Below are 20,735 nucleotides of genomic sequence, written 5' to 3'. Positions count from 1 at the left end.
ATTTTTAAAATGGAGTTTTCCAAATAAACATGAAAAGCGTTTTAAAAAACAATTCAAAGCAAAAATAATAATATTGAAGTGTCTTCGTAAATAATAAATTGAGAAAACTAATTTTTAAAACGAAGTTTTCAAAATAAATGTTGCTATTAAAAGTTTGTGCAAAACCATTTATAATAATCATTTAAAAATTTTAAATTAAAAATATTATTAAACAAATCCTATTGGAATAATAATATTTATTACTTTTGTATAAGTTATAAGAATTTTTAGAAATTTACTTTTAAAAAAATAATGATTTTAAAAACATGAACATATCAAAAAAAATTTATTAACTTAAATTTTAAAATTCTTAAAAATTGATTTTTAAAGGCATAAAGTAGTATTATTTTCTATTTTAAAGACAAAAAAATATGAAAATTTTCTAAACATTCACTAAATTATTTTTTTAAGTATTATGAAAACAAATTTGATATGATAAAATATTTAGACAAAAAATTTAAAAATAATAATTTGAAATTAATTAATTAATTAATTAAATTTAATAAGTATACATGCAAAATTGTAAATCAAAATTCAAAAAATATTTATGTAAGATTAAAATTTCATCTATGTTAATTCTAATAATTTATTTATTTTTAAATAAAAATAATATAGCATAAATTTTTAAAAATTGGGATATAATTATAATTAATTATTACTTTTATTTATATGATTTTTATATAATAATAAGGGAGATTTTTTGGCCTGCTCATTTTTTTTCGTAACACAGAGATCCATAGAAGGTCTTTCAATCTCTTCAAATTTCGGGATGGATCAGAACCAGGTGAGTTGACTCAGCTAGGGTTAAGGTTTCTCAATCTATACGCCCTTGTTTCTTTCTAATTATTTGAAATGGTAAAATCTCTGCTGAAATGCTAATTTCTAGATTTGGTGTAGTTTGGTTTCCGAGAAAATGAGGAGAAAATCACGTAATTAAGCTAGTTTATTAGGTTTGGTGGAGCGGACGGGTTGGTTTGATTCAAAACCCTGCGATTCCAAGTTTTAATTTGGGTTTTCTCGGCAACAAAACTGATAATTTGGGTTTGCTACGGGTGTTCCTTATATTCGATTTTGTAGAAGGAAAGCTCGATTTTTTTTTTTTTTTTTTTGATGTCTAGAATTGATGTTGTTTGGTTTAGAAGAAAATAAGAAGAAACTCACCGTAACTGTGTTAGTTACATTAGGTTCGATTGAGCTGTCAACTTGCTTTAATTCCAAACTCCGTGATCAAAAGTTTTAATATTTTCTTTAATCGTCCAGCATTTTTCTCGGCAATCAAACTGAAAATTTGGGTTTGCTATGAGGAAGGAAATATAATATTGACCATGGTTTTGATTTATGCTGAAATTTCATGTCTCAAAAAATCTGTGCTCTATGGAAAACCAGAAGAAATCTACATGAGAACTAGAATTTAGAATGTATTGCGTTAGCAGTTTGCACCTTTTAATTAGCTAGAAAAAGTAATTTTGCCTGAAAATACTGTCTTCTACATAACATACACCTAGTTGCTAGAATTGGCAACCAAGAAAATGAGAAGAACTCACAATAACTGAGCTAGTTATATTAGGTTTGGTTGACTTGGTTTGATTCAAAACCCTGTGATTTAAAGTTTTATCAGTAACCAAACTGATAATTTGCGTTTTTTATGGTTGAATGAAATGCAATGTTGACCATGGGTTTGATTTATGCAGAAATTTAATGTCTAAAATTTTGTATTAGATCTAGGGAAGACCACAATAAATTTTTATGGAGACTAGAATCTGGAATGTATTAGGTGTAGCTGTTTACACCTTTCTATTATGGTGCAAAAATAATTTGCCTGCTAATTCTGTCTTCTGCTTAAAATATCAATGGTTGCTAGAATTGGTTAAATTGTGTTTCATAGAACTAGTTTCTGATTTCTGTGATGTGTGTGTGTAAGCTTTTTGGCTTGGAAAATGGTCGAAGTAAGAATTTAATTAGTGGGAATATGTTAGGAAGTATTTTGATGTTGCATCCTTTGAAATTGACATTCTAGACTTCTCTGAATTCATGAAATGATCTCATAATCAACAAGAAGGCTGCATGGGGTATTTCAATGATTTTTTCACTCACTCAAATCCATTCCGTGAGGAGAAATTTCTTTTTTGATAGGTAAAAGTGTATTAAATTGAAAAGCCAAAAAAGGCAACACTAAGTACACATGAAGTATACAAGTGAGCACCAAGCAGAAACAAGAAAACCCTCCCCTTACGGACAGCCTAACCAATCGATGAAATCAATCATAGACAAAGAATCAACCCTTAGACCCCTTTTAGTTTGAAGTAAGTAACTAGAAGAAGAATCCAGAATCATATAAAAGGGAGAAGCACCCATCTCTTGGTCGCTTGGACATCTCTACTTTTTCTTTTAGAGCTACATGGATGGAAAAATGATTATATCACCATTCTTCCTTTTTTTTCTTTGTTTTTAGTTCCTTTTAACTTCTTTGAAATGATATAGACACATCATACTCTCACGACTTATACAGCTATGGTGGGAACCAATGTTGAAGGATCCTAATGAAGGGATTATGTCTATCATGAATTTCTCTCAATGTATTTTGGATTTTAACATGAACTCTGGACCCTCTTCAATTACTACTTTTTCTAATAATTATACGGTAGGCAGAAGATAGGAATTCTGTTTGGTCAAAGTGGAACATCTGAATGGGGTTTCTTGATAGCGGCTTGCTTATTTCTCATTCTAAGTTCTTATTGAAGTTATTCTTTTTTCTAAATAAGTTTTGTTTTATTTTATGATGCACAGCCTCCAGGGGAAAACTACGCCCACCCAAAGATTTGTTTCTTTCACGTCCTTTTCAAGGTCTAGTTCTGTTTACTCTGTCATTTGCATGTTCTTCTCTATTATGCACATTCAACTCCATCACATTATGTTTCTTGTCTTTGGCAGGCTGCATCTTTGGTGTTTTACATACTTTCTACCATTTTCGTTGATAGCTTTGTCATTATATTTGTGGTGACTGTACTCCTTGCTGCTTTGGATTTCTGGGTAGTCAAGAATGTGAGTGGGCGCATCTTAGTTGGTTTGAGGTGGTGGAACGAAATAAATGATCTAGGAGAGAGTGTGTGGAGATTTGAATGCCTTGACCAAGAGGTTGGTATTGGCATTTCATAGGACTTTAGTTATGAGTTTCTTTTCCCTTGATCACCATTGAATGAAATGTGATGGCTTGTTCTGGAGTCCTTATGCATGAATTTTATCATTGGGTAATATCTTTATCATTGTCGCTGATACAGTCGTTGGCTCGGATGAACAAGAAGGATTCATGGCTATTCTGGTGGACCCTTTACCTTGCGGTGAGTAAAGATTTGATCATAACCTACTAATATCCTTAGTATAGATTCCATATGGAAGTTCTGGGATATTCATGCAGTTGCTGAAAACAATCCAACACATGCAAACTAGTAGAATTCAGAACTAGATTGAAAAAGTAAGATGTTAATAAAAAATTTCATTTTAAGACTCTTATGAAGAACTTGAAATGCAACAAATACTTGAGCTGAAAATATAGGCATAATATTAAAAAGTGATAAATATTTAAAAATTGGTGCTGCAGGTTCATGCCTGGTCTGAGTTAAGGGTTTTAAGGCATATTTTGTAGTTTATTGACTATCAGCAAAAAATTTCTGTTAAATTTGGTTCTCTAAGGTTGTTGTCCTTTTATTTTGTAGGCAGTTGTATGGATCTTGCTCGGGATATTCTCTCTCGTAAGGTTTCAAGCTGACTATCTGCTAGTTGTAGGGGTTTGTTTAACCCTCAGCCTTGCAAATATTATTGGCTTTACCAAATGCCGCAAAGGTGAGCAAGCAGTCTTTTGGACTTGATCATAATTCAATACCCTCCTAATCTTGTTTGCCAAAATGTGATCTTCACACATTTATGTAATCTGTAAATGTTCCACTTTAAACGACCGTAGGATTATTGTTTCATCTTCATGTAGAAACTACGCATTTAGGATTTCACTTAGTACCAATTACCAAATAACTAGCCATGGCACAGGAAATATATGTGGAGTAACTTGATGTGGCCCTAAATCGAGCCAAACGACAAATTAGAACCAAAAGCTCTTTGTGACTAGATATTTAATGATGTTGTATGGTATCATTTATCCAGTTATACTGATATTGGCATTCATATCCACGGGATGTCCTGATATACCCTTCTTGATTGCACTAAAGATGGTTAAGCTAGTCAACATAACTATCCTCTTTCAGACTGTTTGTTCAGCTTCTTTGATTTTATCTTTTTATCATTTCAGTTTCTGGCACTATTACTACTATCATAGCCAATCTTTTCAGTCTCTTGTGGCTTCTCAATCTTGTTCATTCTTTACTTCTTGTTCTTCTCTCAGATGCCAAGAAGCAGATTCAGGCATTTGCCTCCCAGACCATCGCTTCCCGGGTTTCATCCACATTACAGTCTGCATTCAGCGTGGTCTGAGTTTTCAGAGAGAAAGATGGAAGCTGGGAAGTGGGTGATGGCATGTACATTGTTACTGTACCGGATTGTATCAAACTTGGTTCTTGATAAGCTCCTTGGAGATATATCACAGGGCAGACCCAGATGCTCTTTATGACGTTTTCTTTTTTTTTTTTTCTGGGATCTTAAACGTTTTGTATGATCAACATTTTCACTCTGTCAAAACTCAATAGCACTTTTATTGACAAGGCTTTTAGGAAATAATTTTAGTCTAAAAAATGATTGAAAAATTTAGAAAATATTTTTAAAATTTTTACACAAAATAACTGCAAAACAAGGGCTGATGTCATATACAAGTACAACTATATGGGATTTATTTATTTTTAAGTTAAATATAAATTTTCTCAAAATGTCCAGGATTAATTGGATAATAATTTTACAAATTAGGTTTTACAATGCTTTTAGGAATAAAATTTTGTTTATAAATTTATCCCTAAGGAAAAAAAAAAAAAACCCATCATATAGAGGATATGGATTGAGGGTTCATGGATTATTTTTTTTGTAAAGCAACATAGAAGTAGTGAAAATGCCTTTTATATATATATATATATATATATATATATATATATATATATATATATATATATATATATATATATATATATATATATATTAATTTTTTATTTGAAAAATATTTTTTTAATTATAACATCAAGTATATTTAATAATGATTTTAAAAAATATTTTTAATTTATAAATATTTTTAAGACAAAATAAATATTTGATAAATTTTAAAAATCTGAAAATTGATTTAATAAGTTATTACTTTAAAAACACTTTCAATATTTTCACTAAAATTATTTATTTGAGTAGAAACCGGCAAAATTCACTCGAACTACTTCTTCTTGATTTTTTATTTTTTATTTTTTATTTTATTTTAATGATTACTAATGCAAAATCAGGGAAGAAATAATTATTTTAAATTTTTTAGAAAAAGAAATTATATTTACCATTATTCTCGGGCGTTCGGAGCGGTCGTTTGAACCCTCTTCAAACAGAAGGCTTGGCATCTCCAGTAGTGGAGTTTCCCACGAAGCCATACCCCATCTCTTCTTTGTTTCTGTCGGTCCCGCGAAGCGAGAGCCATGTTGCAGTGTATTTTTCTTCTTTCTGATTCTGGGTATGAAATCAAATCTCACTCTTTTCTGGGTTTTTGTTGGTTTGTTTGCTTGGATTTGATTAGAAGACTTGCATTCATATGAAACCCAGAACAAATTCAACCCCGAACTAGTCCTGATTCGTTTTGTACCCCAATTTCAAATTTGATCCATTTTCTTTGTTCAATTGAATTGACGGGGAGGAATTGTAAGAATTGCTGTGATTTGGTGATTGTTTACAGAGAGGTAATGCTGGAGAAACAGCTCACCGGACACCGGGTTGATCGATCCATATGTGATTGGTTCTGGGAACAGACTGTCTCCCAAGCTGATTCAACCAAGGTACCCCTTACACATGATTTCTTTGTTGGTTTAATTTTTAATCCCTGTTTGGCTGCTGAGAAAAATGAAAGAAATTGAAATTCTGGGTTTTATGGTTCATGTCGTTTTGGTTTTCAGAAAATGAAATAGACCCGTCGAAACTAAGCCATTCAGTTTAATTAGCCCCAGTTCAGTTCCTCCTGTTTTTTGTTACTTTTCTTTTCTAGTATTTTCTTAGCAACCAAACGGAGCATTATTTTAGTGTTTTTTTTTAATGATAATTTTTAGTTCTGGTTTTGTTTCAATGTTGATATAATTTTTATGTGCTTTGTTTGCTTCTTGGCCCCTTATTCATGATTTCTTTATTGGTTCAATTTTTTCTCCCCGTTTGGCTGCTGAGAAAATAAAAGAAATTAAATACTGGGTTTTATGGTTCCTGTTGTTTTGGTTTTCATAAAATAAAACAGACCCGTCTCAACTAATCCATGTAGTTTAGTTATCCCCAGTTCAGCTGGTCTTGGTTTTTAGTTCCTTTTCTTTTCTTACATTTTCTTAGAAACCAAATGGAGCATTATTTTAAGTTTTTTTTCATAGCTTTTATATCTAATTTTGTTTTAATGTTCATATAATCAAGTCATGTTCTTTGTATACTTTGTGGTTAATAGCTTCCACCAGTAATTGCTTCACCAACACATTACATTTTCCAAATTACTCGTGAGGGAATCACATTCTTAGCCTGCACCCAAGTTGAAATGCCTCCTTTAATGGGCATTGAGGTGAGCTATCTTTCCTTTTTTCTTTCTTCCTCTGGACTATATTTTTCTTGGCATGAGGAATTTTAAGTGATTACTGTTCACTAATTTGATTGCTAGAACATGGGTTGCTCTTAGATAGTATCTTGCCACAATAAGAACTTGAATTTGATGTATATATCCCTCCACATGATAGATATTGTTTGTTCTCATTTTGAGCCTCTGTACTTCCCTTTTAGATTCTCTGCCACAGAATAGTAGTTTCCCATTGTATCCATTTAGATGACCATAGAAAAAGTTTACATTTCATTCTATCTGTAGAGGAGCTGGGAGAAATCAACCTTTCGAGCATTTGTTAAATGGGAATGGAGGTTTTGGAATGGGTGCCTCCATACTGAAAATGGGATATCTACTATCTAGTTATCAACTTCTGATTTCATTATATGTAAGGAATCGTGGGAATGGGAATTGGAAATTTGGGATATGCTCATTATTTTTTTTCCTTACAATTCAAATTTAGGTGCACCCTCATCATTCTGAATTATTATAAAACACCATGGTCATTCTTTTCTTAAGGCACAACTTAGGGATATGGTTATCATTTTGCATTAGTATATTCGAATGGGATACTCTTTTCTGATCTCCATATTGTATGAACCAAATGCACACATAGGTGCTTGGTTGTGATGTTCTCAATGAATTTCAACAGAATGCTGCTGCTTAGCATTAATACATTAGACTCTGGACTTTTGGAAAGTTCCAACCATGCCTCATGAATATATTATTAGCTTGTTGCTTGGTGAACCCAGTTGGCATGTGCATGTTAATCCAGCACCAGATTAATCCCAATGCATTTGGCATCTGTAAGCAAAGTGCAGATGTGCCAAAAAAAAAAGGAACGAAATGATAGGAGATCTTAAATTTTATGTTCTTGAATGAGTACATAACTGAATCTTATAAAAAGAGTACTTGCTTTTGTATGAGATTCTCAACTCTGATATGGTCTTCTATTGAAGAGATGTAAAGTCTAGCCATACGCAATCATCTTTCATTTTACAACTCAGAGTGCCATTATTTCTGTGTAGAGCTCTTAACCTTTTAACCGTTTTACTTTAGTTTCTTTGCAGAGTCGCAGATGTCCTGTCAGATTATCTTGGAGGGTTGAATGAAGACGTGATCAAGGATAACTTTGTGATTGTCTATGAGGTATTTGTATATGATCTTCTGTTGGTGTCTATTGTAATCTATGAGAACTTACAGCTATCCTTCAGAATAGTTTCTTACAAACAGTTAGCCATGTATGATCAATTTGCTCCATCTAATTGACAGGTTCTTCAATTGCTGTTATATATATATATATATATATATATATATTAAATACTACAAACCTTGTGTGTTCCCCAAAAAATATATTATTCATTACCTTGGTAAGAGTGATTGGATTGTTGTTTGATTTTTTTTTAATATCCACTTTCCTTGGATTAGTACTCAGACTCATATAACAAAAGTTCAGTATGAAATTTGAAGGAGATCGATCCTTTCAAATTAAAATTAGCTATTAAAGTCACACAAAATCGAAGCCAGAGAAAGAGATAGGTTAAATTTGAAAAGTATTCTATTAGGGTAACTATGTTAAATTCATTTTGTTTTTGTATCATACAAAAAGTGAATTCAATTTGTGTATGTGCTCCCATCCTGTTTCCCCATTTCCCCTTTTTCTGTTTCTTTTCATCAGATTGGTTTTTCCATGTTACCCAAAGTTTTGGACAAAGTGAAAATGATAGATAAATTTGGTGTAACCTGCAGCTTCTGGATGAGATGATAGACAATGGCTTCCCTCTGACAACAGAACCTAACATTCTAAGGGAGATGATCGCTCCACCAAATATTGTTAGCAAAGTATTGGGTGTTGTGACTGGTAACAGTTCTAATGTAAGCAACACTCTTCCAGGTGCAACAGCATCTTGTGTTCCATGGAGAAGTACAGAGCCAAAGCATGCAAACAATGAGGTTTATGTTGATCTTCTTGAAGAAATGGATGCAGTCATAAATAGGTCTATACAACTAAATTTTCTTTAAATCTTCTGTCCTTTTCATCTAGGTTTTCTAATTGGTGTTTGGCCTTAGGATTTTTATGGATAAAATTTGTAGTCCAAATCTGAATTCTGGATCTGAGATTTTTGTTTCTACTATAGTTTTTCTGTTTCTATCTACTCATGGGAATCTGAGATTTTACACACACATATGTATGTTTATCATCATTAACACAACTGTGCAGAATATTTCCAGCCCATGGTATATAATGTTTTCCAAACAGAGATGGAAGATGCAGCAACTCAAATGGATAATGTTTTTTTTTTTTGGAATTTAATGGATGATGATGAGCTTTTATCAATCTCCTTGAGGTCTGCAATTGCATGCCCTTCTGTCTCCCAAAATTGATACTAACTTTTAATTTTGCTTCTTTTTTTTTTTTTTTTGGAATTGAAATAGGTATGACTTATTTGAAGCTGTTGCTTCCCTATCTTGATTGTTCTTTATGTCTGGCTTGCACAAACTAGCAACTATACTTTTCTCACATTTATACTTGTAGGTTGAAAAAAAACTTACCCATTTGGTTATGGTGCTCAGGGATGGGATACTGGTGAAATGTGAGATATATGGAGAAGTGGAAGTGAACTCCCACCTTTCTGGCCTTCCTGATTTAACACTCTCATTTGCAAACCCTTCCATTCTGAATGATGTGAGATTCCATCCTTGTGTTCGGTTTCGGCCATGGGAATCAAATAACATTCTCTCATTTGTGCCTCCTGATGGACAGTTTAAGCTCATGAGTTACAGGTGCATGGAAAAATCTAACAGCTCATAAGAATTCTTATCATATAGTCTTTTCTGTTTAACTCATTCTCATTTCTTTTCAGGGTCAAAAAGTTGAAGAGTACCCCGATATATGTAAAGCCACAGCTAACATCAGACGCTGGGACATGTCGACTCAGTGTGTTGGTTGGCATACGAAGTGATCCTGGAAAAACAATTGACTCAGTAACCGTCCAATTCCAACTACCTCCTTGTATTCTATCAGCAAATCTGTCTTCCAATCATGGAACAGTCAGCATCCTTGCCAATAAGGTACTCGCTTGATGGGACTGATACTACTGGACTTATGATCAGGTTTATTCACTTGCAGCCAAAACACAAAGTTAATGCTGAGAAACCATGCTATTCTATCAACTCAGTACTTATAATTTGCTGCTAATATGTTTCTGCAGACCTGCTCTTGGTCCATTGGGCGAATTCCCAAGGATAAAGCCCCTTCACTGTCTGGAACCCTAACACTTGAGACAGGTATGGAGCGCCTTCATGTATTTCCCACATTCCAAGTGGGCTTTAGGATCATGGGAGTTGCTCTCTCTGGCCTGCAAATAGATACATTGGATATAAAGAATCTACCAAGTCGCCCATACAAAGGTTTTCGAGCTCTCACACAGGCAGGTCAATACGAAGTAAGGTCATAGCTTTCAACTCTCTGTTGAAGTTAATTTTGAACCATGCTGCTTCTGGATTGTATTGTTTGTTGTTGTCCCATGTTATAATGCACAGATGAAGAATTTCACATATCTTTCTTGAATGAAATTTTTTATATGGTTTTTTTTTTTGTTGGCATTACCCTCAATTTTCCACTTTCCCATATTTGTTTGGCTCCCATGAAATTTCTATCTGCTATGCATGTTTGAGTTGGTTTTTTACTTTTGTGTGATACTAGAAGGAGCGAGTCTAAGATCAAGGATACAATCTGATAAGTGTCATTAGCAGAGACCTGATAGGAATGCAATATACTCAAAATTGATAAGACATTATCTTGATTATCCCTAATTAAACGGCATTGAAGAGTGGAAATACACATATTTGGGACAAAATGGATGAGAAAGATCGATTGAATTATCACAGTTGCTGGAACCGCAATTGCAAATTGCATACAAAGAACAGAAAACTGGTACATATCTAGGAAAAGGGAGAAAAGAAAACCGTCATCATAGATAAACTGGTCAGCCAGATGCTTTGTTTACTCTGAAGGAATCCATGACCTGTCGAAGCTCATTTTCCTCTTCTAGAAATACACTTTCAGGTGTTTGTAATCTCAACTCGTACAAGCGATTGTTTTCAACCCCAAGAACCGAAAGATACCGCCGATCCCACTCCAAACGAGTTACCCGGTCCGTTGGCATAACAGCTAATTCATTGTTGTTTGCATAGGACTTTATGTTTACCTGAACATGATATCATGGGATAAGAATCAGGAGGAGGAAAACAAACACATTAACACAATTCCAATGAAAGAATACTTCAATGTTTTCAATCCCATTTCCTCTCCATTCCTGCTCATTCTCAATGACCCTGATCAATTGTCTGGTCAAGCTGATGCAACAGGCAAACTCCAGTCGCATCTGAATCAACTATCCTAACCATTTATAAGTTTCATAGCATGCAAGTTCCATATTCAATCAAGAATAGCATACCTCAACTTGATAATACGTCCGCCCATCATCAGCAACTCTTGAAGATGTAGAAACAATGTTTGATTCCCGCCTGACACCAAGTCTGGTAGACATGAATTCAGTCAAATATTGCTTAAGTACTTTCTTTCCAGCTTCTTGAGGTTGACCCAAATCTTCTACACTCTTGTACCTGGATGACGAAGGAGAAGATAACTCGACAGAGAGATTCTCATCAAGAACAAAAGGGTCCCTGAAGAATATGTCAGCACCCGAGCCTCGAACTTGAATCCAGTTCTGAGGGTACTTGAAAGAATAACCATCAAAAGTATCTATATATTCCCTGAACCCAACTGAAGGTTGAGCCAATGCAACATCGTGAAGACCAACCCGTGAGAAGATATAGCTTGAAAAGATCAAGGCCATTGCATCCCTCCTCAGAACTGCAAAACCTTTAGTCTGATTATATGATAGAAAATGCATTGTGAGAAGCCATTTCAGATTAGTTAGTTTCACAAAATGTAGAGAGTATGCAAACACATGAAGAATACTACTTTGAGGAACATGTATCAGCTCATTGTGGAACAAAGGGAGCGTCAACACTAAAAACAATACCAAGAGCAAATGCTCATGAATCTATACTACATAAGAGGTGGGGCATCAGTCAGATCAATGCAGCCTAAGGCTCCCTTTGGCTCAGAAACCGTGAAGGAAAGAGAAGGGAAAAATGAAAAGAAAATGAAATACAAGTTTTAGCCCATGAAAACCAGCATCTTGGCGCTAACATGGGATCCGCCCAAGGACCTACTGGTTTAGGTAAATGTCTAATAATTTTGGTAGTTGGACTGGTAATTAACTGTTAGAAAGGAATAGACAGAAGAAAGTGTTAGAGAGGAAATTCCTTCTACTTACCTCATGTTGTATGAATTTCTTGTAATACCCATAATGCTTTCATCCTCCTTCCAGTTTCCATCATAATCAAACAATAGAAACTTATATACCTTCAAGAAATCTTCATTTCTCTCATTCTTTGGGAGATCCAAACAAATCCTAAGACCATTTTGGTTCTCAGAGAGTAGAAAGGAAGGAAAAGCAAAAAAAAGATCAAACCCCATAAATTTTCTTGCACCATACTCCCTTTTTACCATTATATTACCTTCCCTTTCAAATTTTGCCTTGTCCTTCCTGCTTTCCAAGTTCCAAACAGAGCCTATAAGTCATGGAAGATGGTAACCCTCATTCCTAATCCTTTTTTTTTTTGCCCCCAATGGGACACAAACCTGGTGCCTCCTACAATACCACACAACCCCTTACCACTTGACTTAGGCCTTGAGGGCTTAATCAAATTCTAACATGTTATGCACATAGATGGACAAGGTCATTAGTTCATCCTCAGAGTCATCATATTCTGAGTATTCTTCTTCATAAACCAACTTCAAATACCCCAATTATTGCCTGGATACTGGATATTATGTACATTATGCATCTGCCAAAACAGTCCGAATCTTAAAAATTAACTTCCAACCATGCAGCCAAAACCTAAGTGAAGATCTCAGCCAATTTTTCTCTTTTGAGTCTTATAATATGATAACAAAAAAATGTCTGACAAAATAATTAAGTAGTTGCACAAAAATATGCAGAGAAAATGCTGAAAAAGACAGGAAATCAAAGTCCAGAATCTTAACAATATAATTCATATGAAATATAGATCATAGAACTAGCCTTTGCATTAGGGTTTAGTAATTCCCAGATGGGAAAACCATTTCTCACCTTCAAAAGGATGAGAAAAATTCCAAATTTCCAATCACGTTCTTCAAATGCAAAACAGCTAAAAAGAGGCCACAACTACCAAAGCCAACGAAAAAGAAAACCCCATTATAAGATCCATTCAATTGGTGAGAACATGGAAGTCGGAGTCCAGAATCTTATGATTTTTCACATTATTTATAACCCCAGAAGACAAAATGACAGAAGGCATACATAAAGCATAATTTTGTTCTACTTTATTTTCCCACGTTTTCTCCGCAACCAAACAGGGGTAATTAGATGACAAAAGAGAGTGAATTGGAGTCGAAGTGTCTAGAAATTACAGTTTGTAATTGGCAAGAAATGGCGCGGGAACTCGCGGAGTAGTTGGTGATGGCAAATGGAGCGGGGAAATCTGGGTAATGAAACGACATCGCAGGGCGAGTTGAACCGGCGGGCTGAGTTGAGGAAGAAGAAGAAGAAGAAGACCAGCGAGTCGGAGGTGGAAGAAGAGAGTTGAGAACTGTAGCCATTTGCGAGACCTCAAGGATACACAATCTGAGAACTGACAGAATGGATAGAGAGAGAGAGAGGGTGAAAGGTACATTTGGATTATTTAGGCTAGTGAGCCTAAGCCTTGGGGGTTGATGGACCTAAGCCTTGGGCTCAGAAGTTAATGGGCCTGATCCCCTTTTTGACTGAGGGCGTCTTATAGGTTGCAATTAGTCATGTTTGGGTCTAATTTAGTTGAGAGTGTGTTTGTCTATTCAAAGTATTTTTAGTGAAAGTGTTTTCTCTACAAGTATTTTTAGAAGAACCATCTATCAATTGGTCCTCTAGAAAACAATATAAGTAATTCTTAGACGCTACAAATGATTTTTCGGATGTTTAAAATTGTTTTCTAAAATTTTTCGAACACTTAATTTTTTTACTTTTAAACACTTTTTAAGATGAAAAACGTTTCTTAAAATCATTGTTAAATGAATTTTATTATTTTTGGCCCAACAAAAAAGTTGACCAAGCCAATGTGCCAGTTTTGGGCCAGACCCAAACCCATCTAAAATGACCAAATCTAATGGAGAAGGCCTAGCTCAAGTGAGGGGTCTCATTTTATTGGATTTATTTGGGAAAAAAAAATGAAATTGTAAGTTTTATATATTTTAAATCTATGAAAATTGAACATAATATTCTAGTAAAAAAACTAATAAATTGAAAAACCAAACCAAATCAAACGCAACCTTACCCAGTTGAAATGATTTTTATGGAATGTCAATTGCTGTGGAGATCCTTAAATAGAACCCGAAGGTCCATCTAAAAAGGATATGCATGAGCCGCTCAATGACGTGTCAAACAATTCTCTTGCGCAATTTCCCTCTTGGAAGCACTTTGTGGACGTGGCACGGATGGATAGGGCTTTCCCGATGAAGAAGATTGGAGTCGAAAGGGCGCAAAAGTGCAATCCAGAAAATGGATTTTGCCACGTGTCATTATTTCAGTGGCGGAAAAATGGAGTTTCATAAATACGTGGAAACCGAAATAATAGTGGATGGAAATGCTCTAACACGTCACCAGCCAAACCACTTATCTTGTTGTCCACTTTCCGAGGGAATCTCCCGTGCCTCCCACGTGCGCCTATTTTTAGACAACCCAAAAACTTGCGGCCACCAAAACTATCCATTTATTGTAGACCGAAATTTACTAATTAATTTTTTTGCAAATTAAGATCACTAATAATTATCAAGGTCCAATCATCGTATGCCACGTGGAATTCAAAAGTGTAACACCTACACACCGAATTATACGGTGGAGCGGCAGGTCCTTGATTGGGTGAAAAGACCATTTTCTTCTCCTTGGACAGACTCAAAATGAAAACATAAATAAATATTTTTTCCCGAAAACTTTAATATTATAAAAGCTTTATAAAATTACAAAATTAGTGTTTCTTTGAAAATATTTTTAAAAACAAAATTATATTATAAAATTCAATTAAATAAACTTTTTTTTTTTCATTTTACAATAAAAATTAATCCTCATTCCTAATTTGATTTAATATTTTGATATTCAAAAGTATTTTCCATGTCAAATCGAATGGATTTTAATGTCATAGAAAACATAAATAATGTGATAAGTGAGAGAATTTTATCAAACTCCAGCAAAAAGAGAAAAAATGCAAAAAAAAATGATAAAGTGAGGAATTTTGAAAATAGTAATACATTTTATATATATTTTTAAAAATAAAAATATATATTTTCTTGTCCAGGGGTTGAATGGTAATTGCACCTTCTCAAATCCAGTCTTCTCTCCTTCACCGCCTATTTATAAAAATGGAATTCACCAAATTTTCAGACCATTCTCCTTCCTTTCTCAATCTTTTGATCACATCTTCTTCCTCCAATTTTCTTTCTCTCTTTCTCAGCTCGAAGAAAAGTCTTATTCTCTTCGTTTTCACCCGTCAGAAACGGTTTCAATCTTCAAAATTAGTTCCCCAATAGATAGATTTTATACATCTTTACATATTTGATTTGTTTCTTCAACCGATTCCAGTATTCCACTCTCAAGTCCAATCTTTTCCTATGATTACCATCCATTGTTTTGCAAACTCCACCATGAAATCCTCCTCTAGAATCCTACTATTTCGCCGAAACTCGCCGTTTTCTGGATGCCCACTTCCAAAATCCCACCATTTCTTGGCCAGTAATCTATCCAATTTTCGCATTAATTCTGATCATACTTGTAAATTTCGTTCATGCCCTTTACAGAACTTGGGGTTTCGTCGCGTTATTGATCATACCCAGAAGTTTTCTCGGGTACCCAGTCCGGGGTTTGGCCAATCTAGGGTTTTTTCCAGCGGTAATGTTAGGCGTCTATCTGTGATTTCTAGTGTTTCTTCCGATGTTAGGAGTTTTTCGACGTCGGTTGAGACCCGTGTGAATGACAAGAACTTTGAGAAGATTTATGTTCAGGGTGGTATGAATGTGAAGCCATTGGTGGTGGAAAGAATTGATATAGATGAAACAATAGAAAATAATGAAGAATCTAGGATAGAAGTTGATGGAAATTTTTTGAATGGGGAGAATGTGAAGGGTGTGGATGAGAATGAGGTTTTGATTACAAAGAGAGAGGAGTCTGAGGCTGAGAAAGAGGCTTGGAAGTTGTTGCAAGATGCAGTTGTGATGTATTGCGGTAGCCCAATTGGGACTATGGCCGCAAATGATCCCGGTGACAAGACGCCGCTCAATTATGATCAAGTGTTTATTCGGGACTTCGTACCATCGGCACTTGCTTTCTTGCTTAAGGGAGAGGGGGAGATTGTGAGGAACTTCCTCCTTCATACCTTGCAATTGCAGGTGATTCACATGCTCTTCTGTTTTAAGGTTTTGTATCTGTTGTAGTAATTGTGAAATTCCATTATTATTTAGGAAGTTTCATCAAATGATGTTGTTTTAATGTCGAATTATGCTTTTGCCATTCAATTTGGAGAGATGATGACTTTGGTGATTGGCTCAAATTTCGCATCAAGCTTGTGAATTCAAATGCTATGGGAATTATAATTTAGTAGTTTCATTATGAGGTGGTTTCTAAATGCCCATGTTAGAAAATCTCTGTTGCTAGTTTTGGTCCCCCATTGACCATTAAATTGAGACGAAAGGGGGGTGGAGTGTTGCTTTAGGAAAAACTCTCATTATATCATATCATCATGTTCCACATCAGATAGGAGAAGTTGTTTCTAGAACTTTGTGTGGTGGAGACATGTTTTTAAGCCATGAGGACTTACTGGGCCAAAGTGGACAATATCCACACAAGATGAAGCAGGTCATCATGTATAAATTCATCCAGGGGAATCATGCACATTTAGTCTCCCTTTTCATCACCAAAGAAATTGCAGTTGCTTTCATACATAATATTAACAGGGGGATTATCTATAGTTGGAAGTTGTAAATTGGTATGGATTTGTTTGTGATGTTATTGAGAAAAGTATATTGCTTCTTCCTTGAGTAATGCAATTAACATTTTCCATAAAATTTGAAGGTGTCTATTCATTCTATGTTTACATTATTTTAGCCAATCATTAGCATTGGGTGTAATGCTTGTAAAGTGTGGCCATTTATTGTATGATGGTTCTGTAGGCACTGAATATTTTCTCTTTTGCTCCTTAGAGTTGGGAGAAAACAGTGGACTGCTACAGCCCAGGGCAGGGGCTGATGCCAGCAAGTTTTAAAGTTAGGACAGTGCCTCTTGATGGCAATAATGAGGCTCATGAAGAAGTTTTAGATCCAGATTTTGGCGAGTCAGCTATTGGTCGTGTTGCACCTGTGGATTCCGGTAAGAGAACAATTGTATCCCTGTCTTGTTTAGCTGTGGACAATTCCTTTTGGGACAACCTTTTTCCCTTAAACTTAGTTGGTTTCTTATATGTATCTTGACTTCTTTGACAGGGTTGTGGTGGATTATCTTATTAAGGGCTTATGGAAAGATCACTGGTGACTATACATTACAAGAAAGGGTGGACGTCCAGACGGGCATAAAACTGATTCTAAACTTGTGTTTGACTGATGGATTTGATATGTTTCCTTCTCTGCTTGTAACTGATGGCTCCTGTATGATAGATCGGCGGATGGGTATTCATGGTCACCCCCTTGAGATCCAGGTGAGTTGAATTACCAATAACTGCATTCGTCGGGCTTCTTAATAGAATCAACAACTTCACTTATTGTTGTTTTAACTTATGACAAGAAGTTTGATTCCACAGGCCTTATTCTACTCAGCTCTTCGCTGCTCCCGTGAGATGCTCACTCAGAATGATGCATCAATAAATTTAGTGAGGGCCATAAATAACAGGCTCAGTGCATTGTCATTCCACATCAGGGAATACTATTGGGTGGATATGAAAAAGATTAATGAGATATACCGATATAAGACAGAGGAATACTCCACTGATGCCACCAACAAGTTCAATATCTACCCTGATCAGATTCCCAGTTGGCTAATGGATTGGGTCCCAGAGGAAGGCGGGTATCTGATAGGAAATCTACAGCCAGCTCACATGGACTTCAGGTTCTTCACACTTGGAAATCTTTGGTCAATTATTTCATCCTTGGGGACTCCAAAACAGAATCAGGGTATTCTTGATACCATTCAAGCTAAATGGGATGATCTTGTGGGGCATATGCCTCTTAAAATATGTTACCCTGCTTTGGAGTATGAGGAGTGGCGTATAATCACTGGCAGTGACCCAAAGAATACGTGAGTAGAATTTCTCATGCTGTTTCTGCACACTTGATTGTGAAAATCCCTTAACACTGATTCCTTTTGTTTGGATTTTACAGCCCCTGGTCATATCATAATGGTGGATCTTGGCCAACGCTTTTATGGCAGGTAAGCTGGGATTTGATTCCAGTATGCATGTTTTTGAGGAATTAGGGCTGCGAGTCAGGTGGTGTGAGTTGGGTTGGGATTGCGTCCAACCTGAACCCAACCTAAATTAATGAACACTCAGCCCAAACCCCAACCTAACCTCTAACCTAAGGTGCTTAACTTGAGCCCAACTCACTCTCATTTTTTTGAGCTTGAATTAAGTTTCGGTTAGGCTCGGCTCCGGTTGAGTGGGTGTTTGGGTTGTATGGGTCAAATTGGGTTGGGTTGGGTTTAACCTGCTTGTTTTTTTTAACTTCATCTTTGATATGTTTATCAAAATTTAAATACTAAGGCTATGTTTGGTTTCCCGAAAATTTAAGGAAAAATGCAAGGGAAAGAAAATAAAGAGAAAAAGTAAAAGAAAAATAAAAAATAGATTCAAGGTCAATAAATTATTTTTATATACTACTTTAAACTCATTTCACTTTTTTTAGCTCATTGATATAAAAATTAAATAATTTGAAAATGTATAAGTTTCTAACTTATTCAAATTATATTTGATTTTCTTTCATATTTTTTCATAGTACAATCAAATATGAGAAAAATCATTTTCCTTATTATTTTTCTCCTTTCTTTAATACTTTATGAGAACCAAACACAACCCAAATAATACATTATCTTGAGAGAATAAGAAAAAAAATCCATTTATCTTTTTGGAAAAATGAAATAGTATATAATATAATTAAATTTCATATTTAAAAAAAATTATTTGAAAGCATATAAATTGAATAATCTTATTTTTATAAGATTATTCAATTTATATGCTTATATTACTATATGTAATAAGATTAATAATCTTATTACATATAGTAATATAAATTATAAAATATTATATCAATTTTGGGTTAAGCTTAGGTCACCCAAACCCTTAGCCCAATTGGTTTCCGTTGCGAAAATTCAACCCAAGTATTAAAAATGCTTGTACAAGCCTTCTCAAATATGCGGTTGAGTTTAGACTGTTTAGTCAACCTTCCTAAGTTGCACCCCTGTGAGAGGAGGAATGCTAAATAAACCTAAATTCTCCCTCACATTGGATTCACATGTCTGCTATCCTAGTAACTGAGCTTGACATGCTCACTAATAAATCATCTCTTATGCTTATTTCAGTTCACATTGGCTTGCATTAAGATGGGCAGACCAGAACTAGCCAGGAAGGCGGTTGCTGATGCAGAGAAGAGGCTCGCAGTTGATCGTTGGCCAGAATATTATGATACCCGGAACGGAAGATTCATTGGAAAGCAATCCAGGCTCTTTCAAACATGGACAATTGCTGGGTACCTGACTTCTAAGATGCTCTTGGAGAACCCAGAGATGGCAGCCTTGCTATTCTGGGAGGAGGACTATGATCTTCTTGAGATATGTGTCTGTGGCCTCAGCAAAACTGGCCGGAGAAAATGCTCACGATTCGCCGCCAGGTCACAGATTCTTGTGTAGTAAGAATCCATTCTCTTCAAGGCTGAATTTGAATGCCTTTTAGAACTGTACAGTTCCAAGGTTAGAACACAGAGTCGAGAAACATAGTTCTGAACCCTTAAAATTTACATGAAAGAGTTCAGTAGTTCACTAACTCCTGCTGCAGAAATAATATACATTTTCGTCCGATCAACCAGACAAGTTGATCAGCATCGGAATACTAGTCTATGGGGAGCCTTAGAACTAGAAAAATGGTTCCATTGATGGCTGTCTGTATGTATATTATGTAACATTCATTACATGTTTACACTGATAATCTCATTTCTCAAAGCATTGATAAGAAATGGTTTTTCTGTATGTCTTCTTTCTCTCTTGTGGGCAGAATGGTGTTACATTTTTCTTTTTTTCCCCAGATTTTGATTAAGAGTTTCCAATTCATGAATTTGATGGGCAAATGTTTGATAATTTCGTAAAATCAAATTACTGATATTTTCATTTTATGGAAGTAGAAAAATGTCTTCTAAGTTCTAACACACATTGGCTTCACTTCACTTTTTTGTCAAAAAAAAAACAATGATATTCAGGTAAAATTTAGGTAGTGTTTGTTTTTTGGCTGAATAGAAAAAGTTAAAATATTTTGTTTTTTCTATTAAGCTAAAAGTAACTTGTTGACATCATCCAATATAGCTAAAATGAACCTATTGATCCAACATAACTAAATTGAACCTAACTAAATTGAATCTATTGATAACAAGTTCATTTTAGCTATGTTGGATAATGTCAATAAGTTATTTTTAGCTGAATAGAAAAAACCAAATATTTTGACCTTTTCTATCCACCCAAAAAACAAACACCACTTTAGACTATGCTCCTTAATAATATTAGAATAATAATAATAATAATAATAATAATAATAATAATTAAAAAAAAAAAAAAGA

At 34.8% G+C, this 20,735-nt stretch overlaps 4 protein-coding genes across 5 annotated transcripts; 3 read left to right on the top strand and 1 right to left on the bottom strand.

The window, feature by feature from the left end:
- Nucleotides 1–743: 743 nt before the first annotated feature.
- Nucleotides 744–4,756, top strand: LOC117929690 (Golgi apparatus membrane protein-like protein ECHIDNA). Its single transcript, XM_034850070.1, has 6 exons — nt 744–823; nt 2,827–2,883; nt 2,971–3,174; nt 3,318–3,377; nt 3,753–3,879; nt 4,433–4,756. Exons 1-6 carry the CDS (start codon nt 809–811, stop codon nt 4,519–4,521), a joined length of 552 nt encoding a protein of 183 aa, XP_034705961.1. The 5' UTR covers nt 744–808; the 3' UTR covers nt 4,522–4,756.
- A 759-nt stretch (nt 4,757–5,515) lies between these two features.
- LOC117930824 (AP-3 complex subunit mu) lies at nt 5,516–10,393 on the top strand. 2 transcript variants are annotated; one of them, XM_034851575.1, is made up of 8 exons: nt 5,516–5,680; nt 5,900–5,999; nt 6,644–6,754; nt 7,847–7,936; nt 8,537–8,784; nt 9,362–9,571; nt 9,652–9,901; nt 10,000–10,088. In XM_034851575.1, exons 1-7 carry the CDS (start codon nt 5,646–5,648, stop codon nt 9,869–9,871), a joined length of 1,014 nt encoding a protein of 337 aa, XP_034707466.1. In that variant the 5' UTR covers nt 5,516–5,645; the 3' UTR covers nt 9,872–9,901; nt 10,000–10,088. The 2 variants fall into 2 exon arrangements, with proteins under 2 accessions (XP_034707466.1, XP_034707465.1); XM_034851574.1 differs by having other exon boundaries at nt 5,518–5,680; nt 9,652–9,859; nt 10,000–10,393.
- Nucleotides 10,394–10,567: 174 nt separating this feature from the next.
- Nucleotides 10,568–13,557, bottom strand: LOC117930825 (psbP domain-containing protein 1, chloroplastic). Its single transcript, XM_034851576.1, has 3 exons — nt 13,314–13,557; nt 11,248–11,682; nt 10,568–10,998 (listed from the first exon to the last, which is right to left on the bottom strand). Exons 1-3 carry the CDS (start codon nt 13,500–13,502, stop codon nt 10,777–10,779), a joined length of 846 nt encoding a protein of 281 aa, XP_034707467.1. The 5' UTR covers nt 13,503–13,557; the 3' UTR covers nt 10,568–10,776.
- A 1,763-nt stretch (nt 13,558–15,320) lies between these two features.
- On the top strand, nt 15,321–20,154 carry LOC117930716 (alkaline/neutral invertase A, mitochondrial). Its single transcript, XM_034851374.1, has 6 exons — nt 15,321–16,316; nt 17,127–17,292; nt 17,406–17,617; nt 17,720–18,213; nt 18,297–18,345; nt 19,492–20,154. The coding sequence occupies exons 1-6, from the start codon at nt 15,543–15,545 to the stop codon at nt 19,816–19,818; spliced, it is 2,022 nt and encodes a 673-aa protein (XP_034707265.1). The 5' UTR covers nt 15,321–15,542; the 3' UTR covers nt 19,819–20,154.
- Nucleotides 20,155–20,735: the final 581 nt, after the last annotated feature.

The sequence above is a fragment of the Vitis riparia genome, chromosome 14, assembly GCF_004353265.1.
Source record: "Vitis riparia cultivar Riparia Gloire de Montpellier isolate 1030 chromosome 14, EGFV_Vit.rip_1.0, whole genome shotgun sequence".
Lineage (NCBI taxonomy): Eukaryota > Viridiplantae > Streptophyta > Magnoliopsida > Vitales > Vitaceae > Vitis > Vitis riparia.
The sequence above is the reverse complement of the archived record's forward strand: the minus strand, read 5'-3'. Positions and strand labels throughout refer to the sequence as shown.